Source organism: Poecilia reticulata, chromosome 14 (assembly GCF_904066995.2).
Source record: "Poecilia reticulata chromosome 14, P_reticulata-male-v2, whole genome shotgun sequence".
Classification (NCBI taxonomy): Eukaryota; Metazoa; Chordata; class Actinopteri; order Cyprinodontiformes; family Poeciliidae; genus Poecilia; species Poecilia reticulata.
This window is the reverse complement of record NC_088843.1, coordinates 15427723-15446694: the sequence shown is the minus strand read 5'-3', so window position 1 is coordinate 15446694 and position 18972 is coordinate 15427723. Positions and strand designations below refer to the sequence as shown.

General features: G+C 40.5%; 3 protein-coding genes across 3 annotated transcripts; 1 reads left to right on the top strand and 2 right to left on the bottom strand.

Moving 5' to 3' along the window:
• Positions 1-244: 244 nt before the first annotated feature.
• Positions 245-9821, bottom strand: aspa (aspartoacylase). Its single transcript, XM_008428044.3, has 6 exons — positions 8690-9821; positions 6363-6558; positions 3822-3915; positions 3230-3337; positions 1711-1820; positions 245-1299 (listed from the first exon to the last, which is right to left on the bottom strand). Exons 1-6 carry the CDS (start codon positions 8941-8943, stop codon positions 1108-1110), a joined length of 954 nt encoding a protein of 317 aa, XP_008426266.1. The 5' UTR covers positions 8944-9821; the 3' UTR covers positions 245-1107.
• Positions 9822-9953: 132 nt separating this feature from the next.
• On the bottom strand, positions 9954-14362 carry pho (phoenix). The gene is made up of 5 exons (XM_017308694.2): positions 13903-14362; positions 13581-13824; positions 13367-13494; positions 12643-12685; positions 9954-12552 (listed from the first exon to the last, which is right to left on the bottom strand). Exons 1-5 carry the CDS (start codon positions 14076-14078, stop codon positions 10195-10197), a joined length of 2949 nt encoding a protein of 982 aa, XP_017164183.1. The 5' UTR covers positions 14079-14362; the 3' UTR covers positions 9954-10194.
• Positions 14363-15518: 1156 nt separating this feature from the next.
• bkgd (beta-keto-L-gulonate decarboxylase) lies at positions 15519-18521 on the top strand. Its single transcript, XM_008428043.3, has 8 exons — positions 15519-15673; positions 15766-15864; positions 15960-16033; positions 16132-16233; positions 16319-16495; positions 16729-16878; positions 17737-17853; positions 17942-18521. The coding sequence occupies exons 1-8, from the start codon at positions 15607-15609 to the stop codon at positions 18113-18115; spliced, it is 960 nt and encodes a 319-aa protein (XP_008426265.1). The 5' UTR covers positions 15519-15606; the 3' UTR covers positions 18116-18521.
• Positions 18522-18972: the final 451 nt, after the last annotated feature.

The window sequence follows — 18972 nt, the reverse complement described above, 5'->3', positions numbered from 1 at the left end:
TCATAGCATAAATTGGCTTTAACTTTCGTATGACATCAAGCCATCTGATTTTTTTTTAAACACTTCAAAATGTATGTTCCTCTTCCTCCGTTGCACCCGTGAGATAATGTCCATCTACCAATGCTTGAGATAAACCGCTAGAGTGCATCGTCATTGGATTTTAAACTGTGGTTGCATGTCGCCCTCTTGTGGTGGGAGGTGATATCTTCCCTTGGCTCTTCAGAGAAAAACAAAACGCCTACACGCTGATGTAATACATTTATTGAAAGGATAATTGTCACAGTACTTCACTGTTTAATATAAATGGTGCTCATAGAAATATTGCTGATTGAAAAATGACCTACAGTAAGACGACGGTGTTACACAGAGACGCACAAGACATTTAAAAACGTCAGACAGCACCATGACTTCTAGAAAATACTCAAAATCAAACATACATAAATAGACATATCAAAAAATACACGTTAATATAATTACAAAACACGTCTCACACTATCAATGGAGTGTAAAAGGAAGAGCTCATGTACCATCTCTCAAAATAACCTCTTCTGGATTAACATGTTTCACACAAAGTCTTCGCTAAATTTGCTGTGTTGAGTTTCTCTGGAAACCCCTCGAATAAGGCAACAATAGGGCAGCACCACAGATGCTATACTGGAGTTAAAGGTAGGTAGAATCAAAGGCCACACATAGCACACCCCAATAGGTCTTACAAACACGTTTCCAGGAGGAGACAACAGTTCTGGGTCAGAGGTCGTAGGTGTTGATCTTCCATGGCCTTCCTGAGCAGCAGTAGGAAACTCAAAGAGTGTGTTTGGAATGTTTAATAAGCCAACAGTAATGAGGCCTAGCCTTTAAAACGCTAATAAAAGTTCAGTTCATTTAATGTAAATAAATGGACAGTATCATAAATACTTAGCTTAATAGGTGATTTTTTTTTTTTTGCATAGTTAATTGATTTTTCTGATATTAAAAAGATAAAAATGAAATCAGATGTTATTTTGCACAGAGCGCTTTGATCTGCAACCTGTGCAAAATCTACTAACATATCTCTGCAGAGTTTTGTTGTTTAATTGGGGTTTTTTTCCTGCCTTTCCGGAGAACATTTCATGCTTTCCTGATGGCACTCGCAGCCAAGGTTTCTCGCCTGGTGGTCACAAACGCCTGTTGTTTCTCGTAGTAGGCGGCCTCATTAATAAAAGTGGGATAAACGGTGCTGGAGCCTTGGTAGTGGATGGACTTCCCGTCGAATGTTTGGAACATTGGGTCGCCGGGGTTCAGCGGCTCCCAGTCACAGTCCTGAAACAACAACAAACAACGGCCGGCGGGGAAGTGATTTGACTGTGCTGCTAAAAAACATAAATAAATAAATAAATTTCCTCCTTCCAAATAACATATCAGAAAGCAATCCTAATGAAGTTGAAGGCAGCTGTACAGCGAATATGAAAGTATTCACCTCTCGGATGATGATGAATTTGGTCAGTCACTTTAAAAGAGGTGAATACCTATGCAATTATTTATTTTATGTTATACACTTTTATTTAATTGTCGTTATTTTTGAAGAAATCAGTTTTTTTAAATAAATGTTTTGTCAAAAAAGGGGAAATTTTGTTGATTATGATTAACCTGTAGAAGCAATAAAAAGAGAATATCATCCAAGGAAATTAATACTTTTTACAGGCACAGCATAATTTGCCTTCAGCCATTTACCTGCAGGTTGGGGTGAACCATGGCAATAATGTTCCCATTGGCGTCTCTGGGGTAGTCCATCCTCTCCAAGACCCGGAAGACTTCCACCGTACATGGAGGAAACTCCATTCCTAGCCGACACACAGGAGGCACACTCTGTGTTTTTGACAGAATCTGACGTATTAATGGGTCTGATTGTAACGGAAGATACAGCATCTTGAGCTAAAAAGAAAAAGACTTAATGTAGGCTAAAGCGTTCATTCCGTTTGTCCTTCGGTCAAATGTCAATGTATTTTCTTGGACCAACACAACATGGCACACAACTGCAAAATAGAAGAAATCTCTTCTTTTTTCCTCATTTTGCACACAAATCTTCACAATATGTCATTGAATCATTTTGTAGCTCTCTACAAACTTTATCCAAATTCTGTCCTACGTTTGGGCAAAAATAAGTCAGGAAAAATCCACAAAAACACCTGAAGGTCAAGAGTCTGACGATGTGACAAAATCAAAACAAAAAAGTATCAGTATATCGGTACTGGTATCGGGTGTATTTATTTGGTATAAAATCAATACCAAAACATGCAGTATCGCATCCCTCAGGTTTTCAGTTGAGACGTACTATCCAGTCAACTTTCAGATGATGGGCTGAACAAGTTCCTTATCTTATGATCGACTCCTGCTTTAAACTTCTCTACAGCGTTTTCTCTGACCTGTCTGCTTTGCTCCTTGGTTTTCATGACGATGTTTGTTCTCCAACAAATCTCAGAGGCCTTCACAGAACAGCTGTGAAGTTTAAGTTAATGCATGTGACTGCTGAAAGGAACTGCGTTTTATTTAGCAGTGCATTTCAATCAAGGCCAAAGGAACCACGAGTACTGATGCCTCAGCCACACTTTTATCCAGTGTCCTCATGGAGTAAGGTGCCCCTTTTCAGGACTCCTTACAGCCAAATCGGTCGTTTCATCGAGGCGTTCGGCTTCAATGCGCAGGAACATCGATTCATCTTTATGACGGGGCATTCATTAGCGCCGGTGTGGTCCCGCGACAGAAGGTTACCGCAACGTTGGCAGCCGCGCTCTCACGACACGGAAAGCAACTGGCTCCCAACAAGGGGGCCCATTCAACAGCAGGACAGTCGGGGGAGACCAACAGGCTGCAACTGGGACTTGGCACGGGCAGCTGGGCTTATGTAGAGGGAAGGAAAGCACAGCGTTCGGTGCCTTCGGGAGAGTGACGGGGGGCTGAGAGAGCAGAGCGGCGGATTGACGAACCAGATGAGAAGAGATTTGGAGATGAGTCAGCCTCATGGACATTTGCTTTATTACAAAATGTTTCTTTTTCTAGAACATAGCAGATGATTCATTGATAGCAGGCTGAGTCATTGAAAGGGAAGTTGTTGTTTTTTTTAAATAAACCGTTTGGCAATTTATGTTTACATGAGCTTCTGCTTCAGCCCAACAGTCACAGTTTAGTAAACATAAAAAGTCTTACGTCAGCAGAGATTCGCAGCCTAACGGAGCGGCTTTAAAAGCTCTACCTTCGTTAAAGAGAGAGATGAAGTCCAGGGCATGTTTCAGGATGACCCTCATAGCTTCGAAGATGTTACTTCTTAAAACCCCTTGAGGCTGAGGACCCACCTCCATACCTGCAACGAGACAATCCAAACGGTTGACGTTATTAAGAAATCACCAGATGCTTCACACAGGAGCAGGTCACAGGTGGCAGAGACACTTATTTGCATAAAACTGAGAGAACAAAAATCTAACATACAGCCTCCAAAGTATCTGTGTACCTCCCAATAATTAGTTAAATGTTTTTTTTAACCAAGTTGAAAAGAAACTATGTGGTTTAACAAAAAGGACCTGGTGTTATTCCGCCTTAAAACTTGACAACTTTTCTTATCAAAAATGGTAGATGTCAACAAAATGGAAATTGTGAAAGGTTAAAAAACAACAACAGAGAAACTCAAAATCCTTACAATGTTGACGAATATACGCACAAGTGAATGTCAGACTAGAAGTAAGTCATCTTTATATCGACAAATTAATCCCTTCAAAGTTATTTGATACTAACCTCATTGTAAACTATTTGAAAGAGCAGAGAAAATCCCTGGACAGTCAGAGACTCACCAACAGGGTGCTTGGCCACAGAGCGAGAGGTGGAATATTTCAGCAGAGGATGTTCATTCAGGAGAACAAGACAGCTAGCAGGAGCCAAGGCTTTCTGTAAAAACCAAAAAACCAAAAAGAACGTCATATATTTTTAAAAAAAGGCTTTTATGACAAAGACTTATGCAACACAGTTAAATGTTTTAGGTTTCTGCTTGACAAAGTGGAAAATTACATCAGAGCCAATTCCTCTAGGAGAAAACATGACAAATACAGTGCTGTGAAATAGTGTGTGCTCTCATTTTGGGTTTTCATTGGTTAGCTAGCAAGCGTGCCTGTATCTTGACATATCATCTATCTATCTATCTATCTATCTATCTATCTATCTAGCTAACTAGCTAGTGTGCCTGTATTTTGACATATCAGCTTGCTAGCTAGCAGGCTAGCTAGCTGTCTGTATGCTCACTAACAAATGTCTTGATTCTTTTTTTCTCTTTAATCAAATGCAACTCAAATAAATACAAAGAGCCCAAACTACAAACTATTTATTTTTAGCCATTCAGGACGTTTACAGCAGAATTTATGGTTCCCTTAGTTCCCAAGTTGTTCAGGTCCTCAAGTAGCAATGCAGCGTAATGTAGCAATAACGTCAACTAGCACATCCAAAATGTTTTGGAATAAAAAATACATTTCTTTTTAGGTGGTTTTGGAAACTGACGGGAAAATGACTTCTACGTCTGGCAGGAATCAAGGTGTGGCTAGTAAAACTGAACTGTGAAGATTGTTTTTAATCACAGAGAGACTGGTGTAAGAAAATCTTCTGTAATAACTCTCCCAAAAGCATGCAGAGAAACATTCTCATAGATTCTTAGTGACCGTGTTGCCCATCTACTTAATTTCTCCTTAGAAGAGTCAAACAACTCGACAAGAAAGCGTCCGTCGTTCTCAAAACAGCGGCGTGGATTTAACTGAGCACATCAGGCGGGAGGTAAATATAGAAAGGCTTTGCTGCATGGCCATGCATAAGCTGCAAAAAGCCTTTAAGAATGTACGTCAAAAAAAGTACAACGAGGATTTTAGATGCATTTCCTGTAATCTGATTTTAGTGGTAGCTACTTTAGATTTGTGCGACAAAATTTTCTGTGTATAAAAACAGCCGATTCAGCCTTTACAGTGATATTTTTGATTTTACTTGTTTGCCTCAGCAATGTTTCTCCTGCATCAAAAGGAACTGCTTTTTTAAAGATTTTTTAATGACAGCAGAATGAACTCCAAATATTACCCGATTACTGAAAAATTAAGGAATAAAATATACTTTCCTGTGAAATACTGTGTGTTATAACACTCCAGATTCCTTAACTATATAACAAAACTTTGTTGTAATAATTAATGGTTGTTTTCTAACCAAAACCTAGACCCTTTTCATTAGAACAACCATACTAACAAATAATGTCTTCTCTAGCAACATCATGGTTAAAAGACTTTGTTACAAGCAGAACAAGCACCAAGCAGCTCTAATTGTAAATTTTTTGAAAAACAATCTTTGTTTTTTCTCAGGCTAGTGCCAGCACAAACCAGTCAAAAGTTTATGAGTTTTACTGGGTTAATCCTTCACGTAGCCTTTCCAACCCGACACGGTAAAGCATAGCAGGTCATTTTTATCAGTAACGTATTCTAACTGGATCTGATTATAGACCACAAGTCTTAGTTAATCACTGACTGGAAACATAGAGAGAACCAGCACCTCCTTGTCTTCTCTTCTCTTCATAGTTCTCTTTTTTTTTTTTTTACCCAATTTTGCCCAAAATAAAAAACGTTTTGCAAATATACAACTCGCAGGAGGAATCGTCTCTGTGGTGAAATGTACTCTGCACCCTTAAATTTAATTATATTTTATTAAGATTTAATGTGATAAAACAACGCAAAGTAGCAAACAATTGCACGGTGTAAGAAACAAGATGAGAGATTTTCTAAATTTGTCATAAATATCCCAAGAAAGGTAGCATGCCATTATATTTAGCTCCCTTAACACTGATGATTAAAATAAAACGTGCCACTAACAAGCGCAACCCTGAAGCTCTGCTGCCAACTCGGATGTTTGCAGCCTCTGATCTACTCCTGTCATCGTTTTCAGACTTAATATGTCCAGCAGCATGATGCCGCTACCATAATGATGTTTCACAACACCACTGTGCTCAATGTCTGGTTTTCTACTGCAGGTGGCTTTTGCATGTAGGTCAGAAACTTTTGATTTTGGTCTCGTCTAACCTTCCTCTACATATACACTTCGTCGATGTGATTTGTTTTGCAAGCTGCAAATTGGGATGATTTTTGACTTTCTCTCAGCAGTTGTTTTATTTCTGACGCTTCATGCGGATTCTTCTACCTGAGCTTCATTATATAAACCCCCCATATAACATGTAGTTTGTACAACTTTGTCGCAGTGACAAAAATGTAAAAAAAAAAAAAAAATAGCTTTGTAAGGATCTGCATGTCTGGTAGGCCTTTCTTCAAAGTAACATTCCTACAGGTCGACTTAAAACTGCCGCGGCGGACCCTCACCTTGATGTAATTCATCATCTGCAGATTGAAGGCGTCTTTGGAGCTCTCCAGGATCAGAGTGCAGCCCATGTTGGACGTGGTGTTGTGGAGGTCGAAGATCACGTCGTAGGCTTCGGCGCTTCCTTTGGGGCCGAACATCCTGTTGATCTCCTGGGCCCTCTGCACCTCGTAGGGCAGCTCGTCGCCTCCCGTTGCGCTGGACGACACAAACGGTGTCAAATGTTGAGACTTGAGAGGTAGAAACAGCAACAGGTTTGACGGAAAATTTGTTTAAAAAAAAAAAAAAAGACGACTGTGGTTTGAGTGTACCATTCTCATGGTCTTGTGTGTTCGGATCACAGAATCTGTGAGTTTCTTTTCAGGTTAAACTCCCACCGAACATGCTTCTCTCCCTCAACTTCGATCCGCTCGTTCTAATGCATTTCAAAAACAACAACCTCTAAACCACAGGAGGTTTTTTTATTTTTTATTTTTAAGAAAAAGAGCCTCTGCAGTCCACATTCTCTCACCCTCATAGCATACGGCCCTAGGACGCCGTTTTCTCCAAATATCAGCACGCTGTGGAGAAATGTGGACTCCAGCACGTATGGGTTCACAGCTGAGAGACGTGCTGAGTTTGAGGAAAAGTAGAGCTGTCAGAGAAGTTTTTTTAATGAGCTGTTTTTAGAAGCGCTTCATCTCCTTGAGAGAGGACAAACAGGATGGCAGCTGCACAGTTTTAAAATTAACCAATGTATCTCTCAGATAATTTGAGGATAAATGACCTTTATAGGAAAAAACATTGAAGATTCATGTGTGTGTCCAAAGTTTCACTGGAATGTTTAAACCAAAGGTTAGTGGCCAGGGTAAACACGGTGCTGTGAATAAGTATTTAACCCCCATTACAGACTTCTCCTGGTTTTGCTCATTGAAATGTTTCAGATCAGACAAATTTCAACGTCAGATAAGAGAAAATAAGAACATGAACAGCAAAAACGCATTTTCAAATGATGATTTTGTTAAGGCAAACAAAGCCACCCAATCCAATCTGGTACTTTTGTACAAGAAATGTAGTAGGCCAAAAATATTCAAAAACAAAGTGTTATATCAAGTTCAAAAGACGTCCAAGGATGGATAAAGTCATTTAAATTCATCAATCTGGAATGGTTACAAAAGGCAAAATCATGAACATTTTAAAGTGACCTAGTCAAAGTCTGGATTTAAACCCCTATTAGAAGCTGTAGTGTGGGCTTTAATAGGCCGTTCATCCTGGAAAACCCACAGTGATGTAAAAGTCAGATATATGAACACTTGGAGGCAGCTGATGAAGGGAGCAACTTCCACCAAGCACCTTGCTTTGCTACAAAAACAAAATATTAAAAAGTATTTTTGCTTAGTTTGATAAAATGATCTTATTCCATTTAAAATAAGGATAATAATTTATACATGGTATTTTTTTCCCTGCTGTAAGTGAAATAAATCTGCCAGTGGAACTACTACGTTTTGAACAATGTTCAAGAATTACTGACTCAAAAACAAGCTAGTACATCTTGCTGAAAAGTTACTTGTAAGTTAGTTTGTGCCATTTTAAGTCTAAGGAGATATTTGCACTGGGAATTAGACAAAAAAATACTTGGTAAGACTTGGTGTTTTTGCAATATACAACACATCAGAATAGATGGGATGGCTGTGGCCAGTCGGTGTGATAAACCAGGTGTTTTTCCATCCAAACCCAAGCGGATCGCGCGTGCTCGTGCACGGCGCCTGCACGAGCGTTTGCGTAATACCCTGTTCTCCTTCCGAAATCAGAACAACAGAAAGCGACAGCTCAAACGGTTCGGTATCATTGCGCAGCTCGGTCACGTTCCGCTCACGTTGCTCCTGCAGGGTGTCTGGGAGTCAGCTGCTGCCCGGCCAAGGAGGAGGGAGACGCGGGAGGAGGGGACACGCCGCTCCGCTGTTATTGGCTACTGGACCCAAACACCAACCTATGATACCAACATGCTGGTGCTGATCCACGTGACGTGACAGAGAAACGACCATAGGTACAAGACTTGGGTGACCTTTGTAATATACAGTGGAAGTTATGTTGCAATGTGCCTCCTAGCTCCCCGCGCGCGCCTGTTTTGTACACCGCGTGCCTCATTCATACACTTCATGCTGCTCATTCATACAACACTTCATGTTGCGTAAGTGCGTTCAAATGTCTTATAAAACACAATAAACCGAGCCCAACCCGCTACTGGAGTCATTAGTGTATTTTGTGGATCTCCAACACAAAGTTTCAGCAGCAGAACCCCATGCAGACCCCGTCATCCAGCCGTCACCTGTCCCCCGTGTTTGTTTACCTGAGGTTCTCCGGAGTGAAGGCCCGGTTCAGGTCCGTGTCCACGTATCTAACGCACTTCTCCACAGCCTTCGGGTTCGTGATGAAGGGCTTGATCTCCAGTCCTTTCCTTTGGATCTCAGCGCTGTTCTGCATCCACAGATTAACAAGTGTCACGCCGGACATTTCGTTCCCGTGAGTCCCTCCGAAGATCGCCACTCTCCTGGCCGCGTCAAACCGCGCCGTGTTGTTGTTGTTGCTGCTGCCATTGGACATGACTGGAAGGTGGGAGCCGCTGCCGAGCGGTGTGTGGATGCTGCTGACACGCTGGTCTCTCTCTCTCTCTCTGTCTGTGGTTGGAAAGTTTCCAACCGGAGCCGCACAGACTCGCCGTTTTAAATCCTCTGTTGGGGCTGCGTGTTGACGTAACGAGCGTGCTCAGCCGCAGAGCTCTTCAGTCAGCCGTTACTGAGTGGAGGCCAGTGGCGGTTGTAGCGTGAATGGCGCCCCGGGCCACACCCACTCATATTGCCGTCCCAAAACACAACAAAACACTCATTTTCTAAGCTAAACACACAGAAAAAGCTAGATAAAAATTATTAGACAAACAGATAGATACAACTGAAACAGGGAAAGAATAATGGCACTATGCATAGCCGGATTTACCAGAATAAGGGCCTCTGGGCTGGAGAGGTTTTGGTGCCTAATCCCAACTAAATAAATAAATAAAATATGTTGCAAATTACAGAACATTAATAGTTAGGGCTGCACATTTACAAGTATAAATCTTTTTGACTCAATGTTGGTCCCAATTAAAGAAAAGTATAATTTTTAAATTTCTTTGTGCTGTTGAAATTGATACAAATTCAACAGTAGCTCATTTCACATGTGGTGTTTTTTTACCACATTAACAGTATATTTTTTGTGTCCTCCCAAAAAACTCAGGGGCGTAGGCCGTTTCTAAAGTCTGGCCCAGGCACTTTCTAAGTTTCTGATTAGTTCATTTGCAACTTTTGTGTCATTACCTTTCAAAATGCTGGTTGATGATCTTAGGAGAAAGTTACTATCCACTGTGAAACAAATCTCGGATCAACACGGTCTGGAAATCCAATCGGACAGGAAGAAGCAAACACCAAAAAGAACATAAAAAGTGAGCTTATAACTTTTAAGTGCGGGCGACAAAGACCTTAAAAATTGGAGATGTGTCTCGTGACCTGATGAAGTTAGAATTGAAGTGTTTGTCCATAATGAATTATGTAGGGGGAAAAAAGGGAGAAGCCTCCAAGCCTGATATCTTTTTCTTTTAATAAAATATGTAGTTTTTATGAAAATCATTTACATTTTCGTATATTACGTCTCAATTTAAAAATAATTGAGAATTATTCTGGTGTAAAAGTGTTGTGATACAAAATTAAATATAGGAAAAAAAACCTAATTCAGAACCCAAAAGGTTTTAAATTTCAACATTGTCACCCTAAAATGGTTGACGGTTTACAATAAAATAAATAAAGCTTATGACATCATGATCTATCTGGTGAGCTGTTTTAAGTCAGAGAGAAAGTCTTTATCTGGGTTATAAAGTTTTCTTCTTGCATTAAGCTTTCTTTTCCTCTCCACACAGTGAGAGGAAGACGTCTCGAGTTCTGCTGGAAACGTTTTAGATGACGCCGAGTTAAACCTAGAACCAGCCCCAGGATTTGTTCTGTCCTTCTCTTCAGTTTGATGGCTCTCTTCATCCGGGACTTCCCGTCTGCTTTTCCTCTTCTTCGTCTTATTCACAACCGCCGCTTCTTCGGTTTGAGATTGCTCAACACTCTCCAAAGTTTCCGTGAGCCTTTTAGTTCTCTTGCGTTTCTCTTTATTCTTGACCAGCGCTTCAGACGTTTCCTCCAGCTCCCTTTCCTCACTCTCGGGGACAGTTGCTGACCTCTTCTTTTTCTTCTTGCCATCTTTTGATTCTCGCAAATGTTCAGAAACGTCTGCTGATTCGGCGGCTAACTCACCAGCGCTGACCTCAGGCTTTTCAGCACAGCCCTCATGAGCAGATGGAGACGGTTCCTCATCATCAGCAGAAAGGACGGAATGGGTCCTTTTATTTTTCTTTTTGCGCACAAGCTGCGAATAGTCACCATACTCCAACATGTCCTCTGAGTTACTCACGCTGATATCATCCTTCATTCTCTTTTTCGTCTTCTTGGTCTCCTGCTCAATCTCTTGCTTCTCTTTTGGAGTTTTCTCTACGCTTTCATCTTCTTCCGCAAGTCCTACTTGGTCATTCACATGTTTCTTTTTCTTCTTTTTATAAACAAAGTCTGTATTTTGTGGCACGCTTGAGGCATCGTTTGACAGGTCCACATCTGTCTGATCGTCATTAGGCGACTGGCTCTTCTTTTTGTGTTTTTTTCTTTTAAACCCACTGGATTCCAGTGTTTCCTGAAAAACTTCACCATTACTGGAATGATCTATTGCCTCTGTGTGTTCAGTTGTTTCATCCAGATCTGAAGAGTCCTTTTTCTTTTTCTTCCTTTTCTTTGGGACATGTACGTCATTCGTCGCAGACTCTGCAGCTTTGTTGGTCTTTAAAGAGTCTGTAACAATATTTCCATTTTCACACACTACAACAAAATCCTCCTCCTTCCACTGGTCTGATTGTTCATCCGCCTCCTGTCCGAGATATTGGTTTTCACATTTCTTTTTCTTCTTCTTCTTTTTCATGCAAGGAGCTTCCACTTCCACGGTGATAATCAAGTTTGAGGAGGGATCAGTCTGATGACCCCCGGCTCCCTCTAGACTCTGATCTTTTCCTTCCTCTACACATTTATCATCTTCCTCATCCTTTTTTTTCTTCTTCCTCTTCTGTACCTTGATTATTCTACACTCTATATCATTATATTGTACACCTGTTTGTTCGTCCGCCCCAGTATGAGGGTCTGTTGCTTCTCTGGCGCTCTGCTCTGCACTCACCCCACCGCATGTGGCGTCGCTTTTGTTGCCAAGCATCTGTTCATTGTCTTCAGGAATAAGACCACTTGCTCTACTTTCTTTTCCTGATGATCTGCTGTTCTTTCCCGTTTCAGTTTCAGCAGGGAGGCTTCCAGACGTTGACACTCGTTCATCAACCGACTCCGTCTCTTCCAAGACTTCATTGGACTTCTTTGTTTTTGAAGACGACGCCCCCCTCGACGAGGGTATCCATGTTTCTTCTTCTTCACGATTCTTTTTCTTCTTCTTTTTCTTCTTTTCCATACAAGGAGCTTCCACTGCCTCGGTGATAATCAGGTTTGAGGAGGGATCAGGCTGCTGGCCCCCGGCTCCCTCTAGACTCTGATCTTTTCCTTTCTCTACATATTTGTCACCTTCTCCATCTTTTTTTATCTTCTTCCTCTTCTTTACATTGATTATTCTACACTCTATCTCATTATTTTGAACACCGGTGTGTTCGTTCGCCCCAATATGAGGGTCTGTTGCTTCTCCGTCACTTTGCTCTGCACTCACCCCACCGCATGTGGCGTCGCTTTCGTTATCAAGCATCTGTTCATTGTCTTCAGGAATAAGACCACTTGCTCTACTTTCTTTTCCTGGAGATCTGCTGTTCTTTCCCGTTTCAGTTTCAGCAGAGAGGCTTCCAGACGTTGACACTCGTTCATCAACCGACTCCGTCTCTTCTGAGATTTCATCGGACTCCTTTGTTTTCGAAGACGACGCCCCCCTCGACAAGGGTATCCATGTCGATATTTTGTGCGTCATCCTTCCCGGTCTTCCCTGTGGCTCGCGTGCAGCATTGTAGTGTTCTTCATTCTGTTGCGTTTCTTCACTGGATCCCTTTCTAGGATTGTACCATGGTTGGGAGTTCTTTGTTTTCGACACCACAAAGAGCTTCTTTTCCTGTGAGTTGACAAAAATGGCATGTATTCCTCAGGAAGAACTTTAACAAGCCGTTTTTTTCTCTTCCTTAGACGTTAGCAGCGCACTCACCACCACTCTGATGTCTTCATCTTCTGTAGTTTCGTCTTTCTCTCTAAAACAGAAGTGGGACAACATTATGTTTTTTTTTGCCACTGCTCTACAGCCAGAATGAAAGTATAGGACCATTACACAACTGCTTCAAATTCAAGAAACATTATTTAATTTCTAGCATGACTTTATGACATGTAAGGGTGATGATATTGATCTGGTGATCAACATTCAAGAGAAATTTATGGTTTGGGTAAAACTTCCACAAAAACTATTTACTTTCTTGGTTGACGTACATCCAAATTTGCTCTCTTTCTATACAGGTTGTCAGAACATAACAAAAGAGTATCTCACCAACATTTGAATTAAAAAAAAAATCCTCAAAACACTGGATGATCTTTGACTTTTTAAAAATATTTAAGTAATTATCTTTTTTTTTTTACATTTAAGACCTTAAGAGGGGTTAACCTGGCCAGAACCACACCTGATCTGATCAGCAACATTTCATGGGTTAAATGTCTTTATATGCAAGCCCTTTTTAATGGTTTTAAGGAACTTTGCAAAAACAAGTCTTATGGGACTAGCCTCATTCATCTGCTTTTGATTTATTATTCAATGGTATGTCTACACTCCTCACTCATATAGAAGGTAACGTGTTTTCTATGCCTCTTCAACAAAATTTTGTTTGAGAGTTTTAAGTGTAGGCACGTGTTTTAAATACGCTAGTCTGGTTAAACAAACTTACTTTGACATCGGAGATATGGGCTCTCCGTCCTGGTCCACAGTTGGTAGAGACGCCAGCAGATCTTTTTCTGTCTGATAGCTGTCCCAAAGCTGTTCTGCACATCTGAAGAAACCTCCCATGGCGTAATACTGCAATCAAAATACATGTGCACCTTTTTTTTTAAAGTCTTCAACATAAGGAAAAGGGCATTTAAGTTTTCATTTTGTGGTCGTACATGAAGTTTTCTGTTCTGATAATATGGTAACCTAGTCATCATTCTCTCTTCGAGAAAATCAAAGGTGAACTTTGGTGTTGTGCAGCTTTTCTTCTTCTGCTTTCTGTCATCTGGATGTTCCTCCTCAGATGTGGATGCGTCATATTCATTTTCTGGTGAATCTCTGAAGTTTGATCTCCTGCTTAAGCGCCTCCGTCGTTGAGGTGCACATTTCTGAGTGATGAACAAGCTGTCCCCGGAATCACTATAAACACACATACAGTTTCAATAAGGTACACCAGACTCACTCCGCCTACTGGAGCAGCATCATTTTAGTTTTTACCTGTTCGTATCCTGTCCATTGTGCTGCTTCAGAGAGGACATCAGAAGCCTTGATATTTCCTCCACATCATCAGGAGGGCAATTCACCAACATTATGTCACCTGGCTGAGCTACCACATTAGCTTCTGTGAAGCTATCTGGGAGAACACAAGAGGAAGAAGGAACTGCTTCTGACATCGTGTTATCTTAGTGAGGAATCACGAAAACTACAGATGCAGACGGAAAAAACAACCACCAACGAATTATTTGGTTTGTCTGATAAAGACGAACAGCGGCACCAAAACAGGGGTGAGTGGAAGACGCGTGTACGGATAAACCCGGAAGTACGGATAAACCCGGAAGTGTTTAAACATTAGCATCGTGACGAACTTAGAAGAGCAAGCGTGACATGAACATCCGGGTCGCGCGTAAACTTCACCGCCATGTTGTGAGTGGCAGTTTTGTCGCCTCACACTAGAAAGCTGAAAAACGACAGGAAGCGAGAACATATCGGCAAAGCAGAAGGGGTAAAGTACCAAAAATAAATAAATAGGTAAGAGCACTGCTTTGACATATTTTTACCCCAGCCAAAGTAAAAAGTCCAATAAATTAGTCAAGTAAGAATAAAAATGCATTTGGTAAAAAAAAAAAAAAGTAAAAAAAAGTTGCTCAATAACTTAATGTGTTGATTTTTTTAAGTATAGAATTCTGGACACATTTTTGGCATTTTAAAGACTGAAAGAAATTAAATCAAAAATACATATAAATATATGCTGTATACATTGTATTTACTTTACCACCACAGCATGTTTAGCTGATAGAAAGCAACTTAAATAGAACAACAAGATTCACGCTTTAACATAATCTGTAGGCGTGTGTCTGTATATCTACATTAACTAAAATATTTCTGCTCTTCATTCACTGGAATTAGTCACATCCAGAATTATTACTCAACCACCGCTGTACATAATAAATAAAATAAAATCATAATAATAATAATAATAATAATAATAATAATTGTTGGTGTTTAGATTATTTCTCACCCAAAAATAATCTACATTTAAGGGTTCACATTCACAATTTCTTTTTGAGACAAATCAACTTTAGTGCATTCAAGTGACGTTGTGGAAAGAACTTTACTAATCCAAAAAGTCTGTTGTAGAGATTTCTACGATCATTATTTCGTCAGTTCGCTACATGTGAATATTGTTTATTTCTTTCTCAGTGAATGCTGAAACTAACATAGCTGTATATGAAAAGGACTCACCGAAATGAGCTAAAACGTGAATTTTTGTGTTACGAGACAAATATTGTTTTGCTCTCCAAGGCGAACTTGCCTCTCAGAATATGGCGAACCCGCTCCTGTGACCAATCAAAGACCACACAACAGCCCTGATAGAAGCAAGATAGTTCAGTCCACTTCCGTTTGAAGCTAAAAGCGAGCGGAAAAGCTTAATATAAGCTAATGTCTTTTTACTTCACCAATTAACTTTCTTACATATTTTTTGCACAATTTATATATGCTACTAAAATGTTTCCACTATTATTTGTTTGAAATTAAGCCAAAACAAAAATCTTAGTTTTCCCAGTTTTAAACCGGAAATGAGGAGGAACCTCCTCGCCAGTGTTTCCTCTTTGGTTGGACTTTAACCCTAACTGTTCCTGCTTGTCTCTGCAGAACTAGCAGCCACAGAGCAGATTCACTGTCACTGTGGAAGAAGTTGATATGGCAGACATCAGCAAAACAGAGAAAGTTCAGCTGCACGCCCCGGCCCTCGAAGAGCTGCGAGGAGGTAGGGACTTACTAGAGAAAGAGAGTCAAAGTTCCCCATGCATGTTTATAAAATTGGATTTTCAGTTTGACAGCGCTGCTTGCTGGTTACAGTGTTGCAGGCTGGGCTGGAAGCCAATTTTGCAGAAGTTCAAGTGAGTGTTGTGGAATGTCCAGATCTCACCAAGGAGCCTTTCCTTTTCCCTGTCAAAGGTATTTCATAGATCAAAATTCAAGTGAACGCTTGAATAATGCTGTCCTGGAGTATTTGTTAACATTTCTTTGCCTTTTCTGTTCGTGTCCTGAAGGTCTGTGTGGTAAACCTCGCATTACTGATGTTGGAGGTGTACCATATCTGATACCTTTGCCTCAAACACATAAGGTTGAGATTTTTTTGAATGCATATGTTGCAGATTTTGCATGCTGTCAATTTTAGTAAAGACTTTTTTTTTTTTTTTTTACTGTATATCCTTATGTTAGGAATATAATATGAACATAATATCCAAGGAGCTGGAGCTACCGGGGGCTTTTATCCTTGGAGCAGGAGCCGCCCCTTCCAGAATTACCGGGATGAACGCTGAGGTGAATTATTATATACAAGAAATTGACTTTTTGTAATTATTTTTTTTATTTAATAATTAATAAAACGGAACGCTGTGACCTACAGCTCATGCCTCTTGTTCTCACTGAGGCTGAAGGAAGACCAGCAGTCAACGGGAGCTACTTTTCCTCCATCAATCCAGCTGATGGTCAGTGTCTGCAAGAAAAGTACAGTGACAAATTCTCTGACTGCAACTTTGGACTCCTGGCGAATCTGTATGCCTGCGAGGGGAAGCCTGGAAAGGTATCAGTGTCAAAGTGGATTTCAGTCTTGGAGGAAATGAGTGAAGGCAGATATTTTAAAATCAATGTAAGATAATGAATATATTGGGGGGTGAAGGGGGCGAAAAATTAACCCAACTCTTTTATTAACTGTATGCACTTTAGCCCCATCACAAGTGTGCTCTGAAACATTAACTGAAGGTCAGGGAGCTGATGAAGCAGGTCGCTCCTCTCTGCCTGTGTGCGTCTCTCCAGGTCATAGAGGTGCGTGCCAAAAGGAGGACAGGAAGCAACAGTCTGGTAACAGCACTGAGGAAGACTCTGGAAGCTCAGTATCCAGAAAAGAGCCTGGCTCTGGGAGGCACCTTCGTCATCCAGAAGGGAAAGGCTAAAATCCACATTATGGTAAATACTGGATTAGGCTGAGATTCTGATAACGTTGAGTAAAAAAAAAAAAAGTATAACCTGATCTAATTGTTTTTTGATTTAAAGCTGAATGCCAAAATGTTCGTAGCAACACCAAGCTTAAAAGAGTTGGTCCAGATGGGTCTGGGAAGTTGTTATTGTTGGTATTGGTTTCTTTACCTGTTGTGCTAAAAAAATCAGAACTATTCTATTATTTTTATGTGTCCTTCTCTCAGCCAGCTGACCTGCAGTGCGCAGCAACAGAGGGATCATCTTTACATCCTTAAAATCATACTTACAAAAACTAAGTCTTTTTTTTTTTAGTCTAGTAGCCTTTTATAACCATCAAATTAAGTATTAATTCAGCAAAAAATACGTAATTACTTTGATCCCTATGTCACGTTCAAAAATCTGAAAAATAATACAAATAAAAAACCTAATTTAGAAAAAAAATTACATTTATAGCTAAAACTTGTTTTTGCGCTCTTCCAACAGACAATGGTGCATTAAATCGTTTTTTTGTGTGTATTTGTGGACATTTTGTTGTCCTCATTAAAAGATCTAAAACAATAGGAATGACATGAAGGCAAATGTTAGCTGTTTTTAAATTTAGCTTTCGTACCTCGGCATACAATTAAACTGGAAGCTAACCTATTTGTATACATGATGTGATGCAAAACACAGAACTTTACTATGACTGCTTATTGTGGCTATTTAAGATAGAAAAGAAAAGGCGTACATAAAGAAAAAAAAACTCAAAAAGTTTGAGATTAATCTAAGGGACCTAGTACGCCGTCGTACTTTGGCTACTGGGAGACACTCGCACTGATTTATTTCTGTGCTCTGGATCATCGATAGCCCAGGGAGTTCTCAGCCTGCCCTCTCAACACCGACGGCGAAGTCAACAACTGGCTGAAGCACTTTGAGGTCAGCGCTCCGCTCATCTGCCAGTCTGTACTCGTATCCAGAGACCCTGTGAGTAAAAGCAAAGCAGCCTCAGTAACTATACAGAGGAACAGATCGTGGCGTTTGCGGGTCACTTTCTCTTGTCCTGCGTTTCCAGGGCTTGGATTTGCGTGTGGAGCACACCCACGGCTTCAGCCGCCACGGAGAAGGTGGCCACTACTACATCGACACCACGCCCGACACCGTGGAGTACCTGGGCTACTTCCTCCCCGCAGAGTTCGTCTATCGCATCGACAGACCCAAAGACACACACACCGTCGGTCGAGATTGAAAAAAAGCTTAATAAGCAGTGATGACAATGGAGGTTTGGTTGTATAAGCACATCGTACTGATAGTACACAGTTTATATGTCAGTCCTAATCATTTCTGGTTTTAAATCAAGTCTGCTCCTGAGAAGCAATTGTCAAAGGAAGTTATTAGTACTGTACTGACATTGTCTCTGAAAAATGTGGTGGAGGACCTTGAGGCTTCAATCGTAACATGATTTTAAATGTAAGAATGATGTCTTTGATCATGGGATATAAGCATTCAAATTTTAAAATACTGTCTAAATGAATAATGCAGTGAATTCTAGACGGTGTATTATTCTGAAAGGAGGTGATCTCTGTTTGTATTTTGTCATTGCTCAGCTACATTTTCAGTATGTAATGACATAATAAACTCGCATCCCTCTTACACCTAAGTCTATGACTTCCTGTCACCCGTCTGACAGAAAAACTTTTCATTTGCCAATTTGTCGTCTCTCCTACTCGGCTAAACTGTTAAAGGAACACATTCTAAGCTGTCTGCAGATCTGCAAGTGACTGCAGCTGGGATTTTAAAGAAATCCCCAACTTCATGACTTGACCACAGGGACCAAAACCCTACATCATGATTCCCTACAAAGAATATTGTAATTTGCCTTTTGAGAAATTGAGAAGTAGTTCCTCGATTTATGCAAACGGCGCCTCATTAAATGTGACTCAGACGTGCAGAAAATATTTCCTGTTATTTTGGATCTCACAGTGTGCAGCTTTTGGCAGTTCTGCGATCATGTTAAGCAGCAACTTATATTAAAAAGCGCTTTATTTCCGTTTGAAAGCTGCCCGCTACCATGGAAGAACAACAGAAAATCGCTCTAATAAACAT

Excerpts from the sequence above, each read along its gene's own strand:
- aspa (XM_008428044.3), bottom strand. The coding sequence starts at position 8,943 with ATGTCCAATGGCAGCAGCAACAACAACAACACGGCGCGGTTTGACGCG. Across the intron at positions 3,916-6,362 it reads AGATGATGAATTACATCAAG|AAAGCCTTGGCTCCTGCTAG; the intron begins GTGAGGGTCCGC and ends TGGTTTTTACAG. Across the intron at positions 1,300-1,710 it reads TGGTTCACCCCAACCTGCAG|GACTGTGACTGGGAGCCGCT; the intron begins GTAAATGGCTGA and ends TTGTTGTTTCAG.
- pho (XM_017308694.2), bottom strand. The coding sequence starts at position 14,078 with ATGTCAGAAGCAGTTCCTTCTTCCTCTTGTGTTCTCCCAGATAGCTTC. Across the intron at positions 13,495-13,580 it reads ATCAGAACAGAAAACTTCAT|TATTACGCCATGGGAGGTTT; the intron begins GTACGACCACAA and ends TTTTGATTGCAG. Across the intron at positions 12,553-12,642 it reads ATGAAGACATCAGAGTGGTG|GAAAAGAAGCTCTTTGTGGT; the intron begins GTGAGTGCGCTG and ends GTCAACTCACAG.
- bkgd (XM_008428043.3), top strand. The coding sequence starts at position 15,607 with ATGGCAGACATCAGCAAAACAGAGAAAGTTCAGCTGCACGCCCCGGCC. Across the intron at positions 16,234-16,318 it reads TTACCGGGATGAACGCTGAG|CTCATGCCTCTTGTTCTCAC; the intron begins GTGAATTATTAT and ends TGTGACCTACAG. Across the intron at positions 17,854-17,941 it reads TACTCGTATCCAGAGACCCT|GGCTTGGATTTGCGTGTGGA; the intron begins GTGAGTAAAAGC and ends CTGCGTTTCCAG.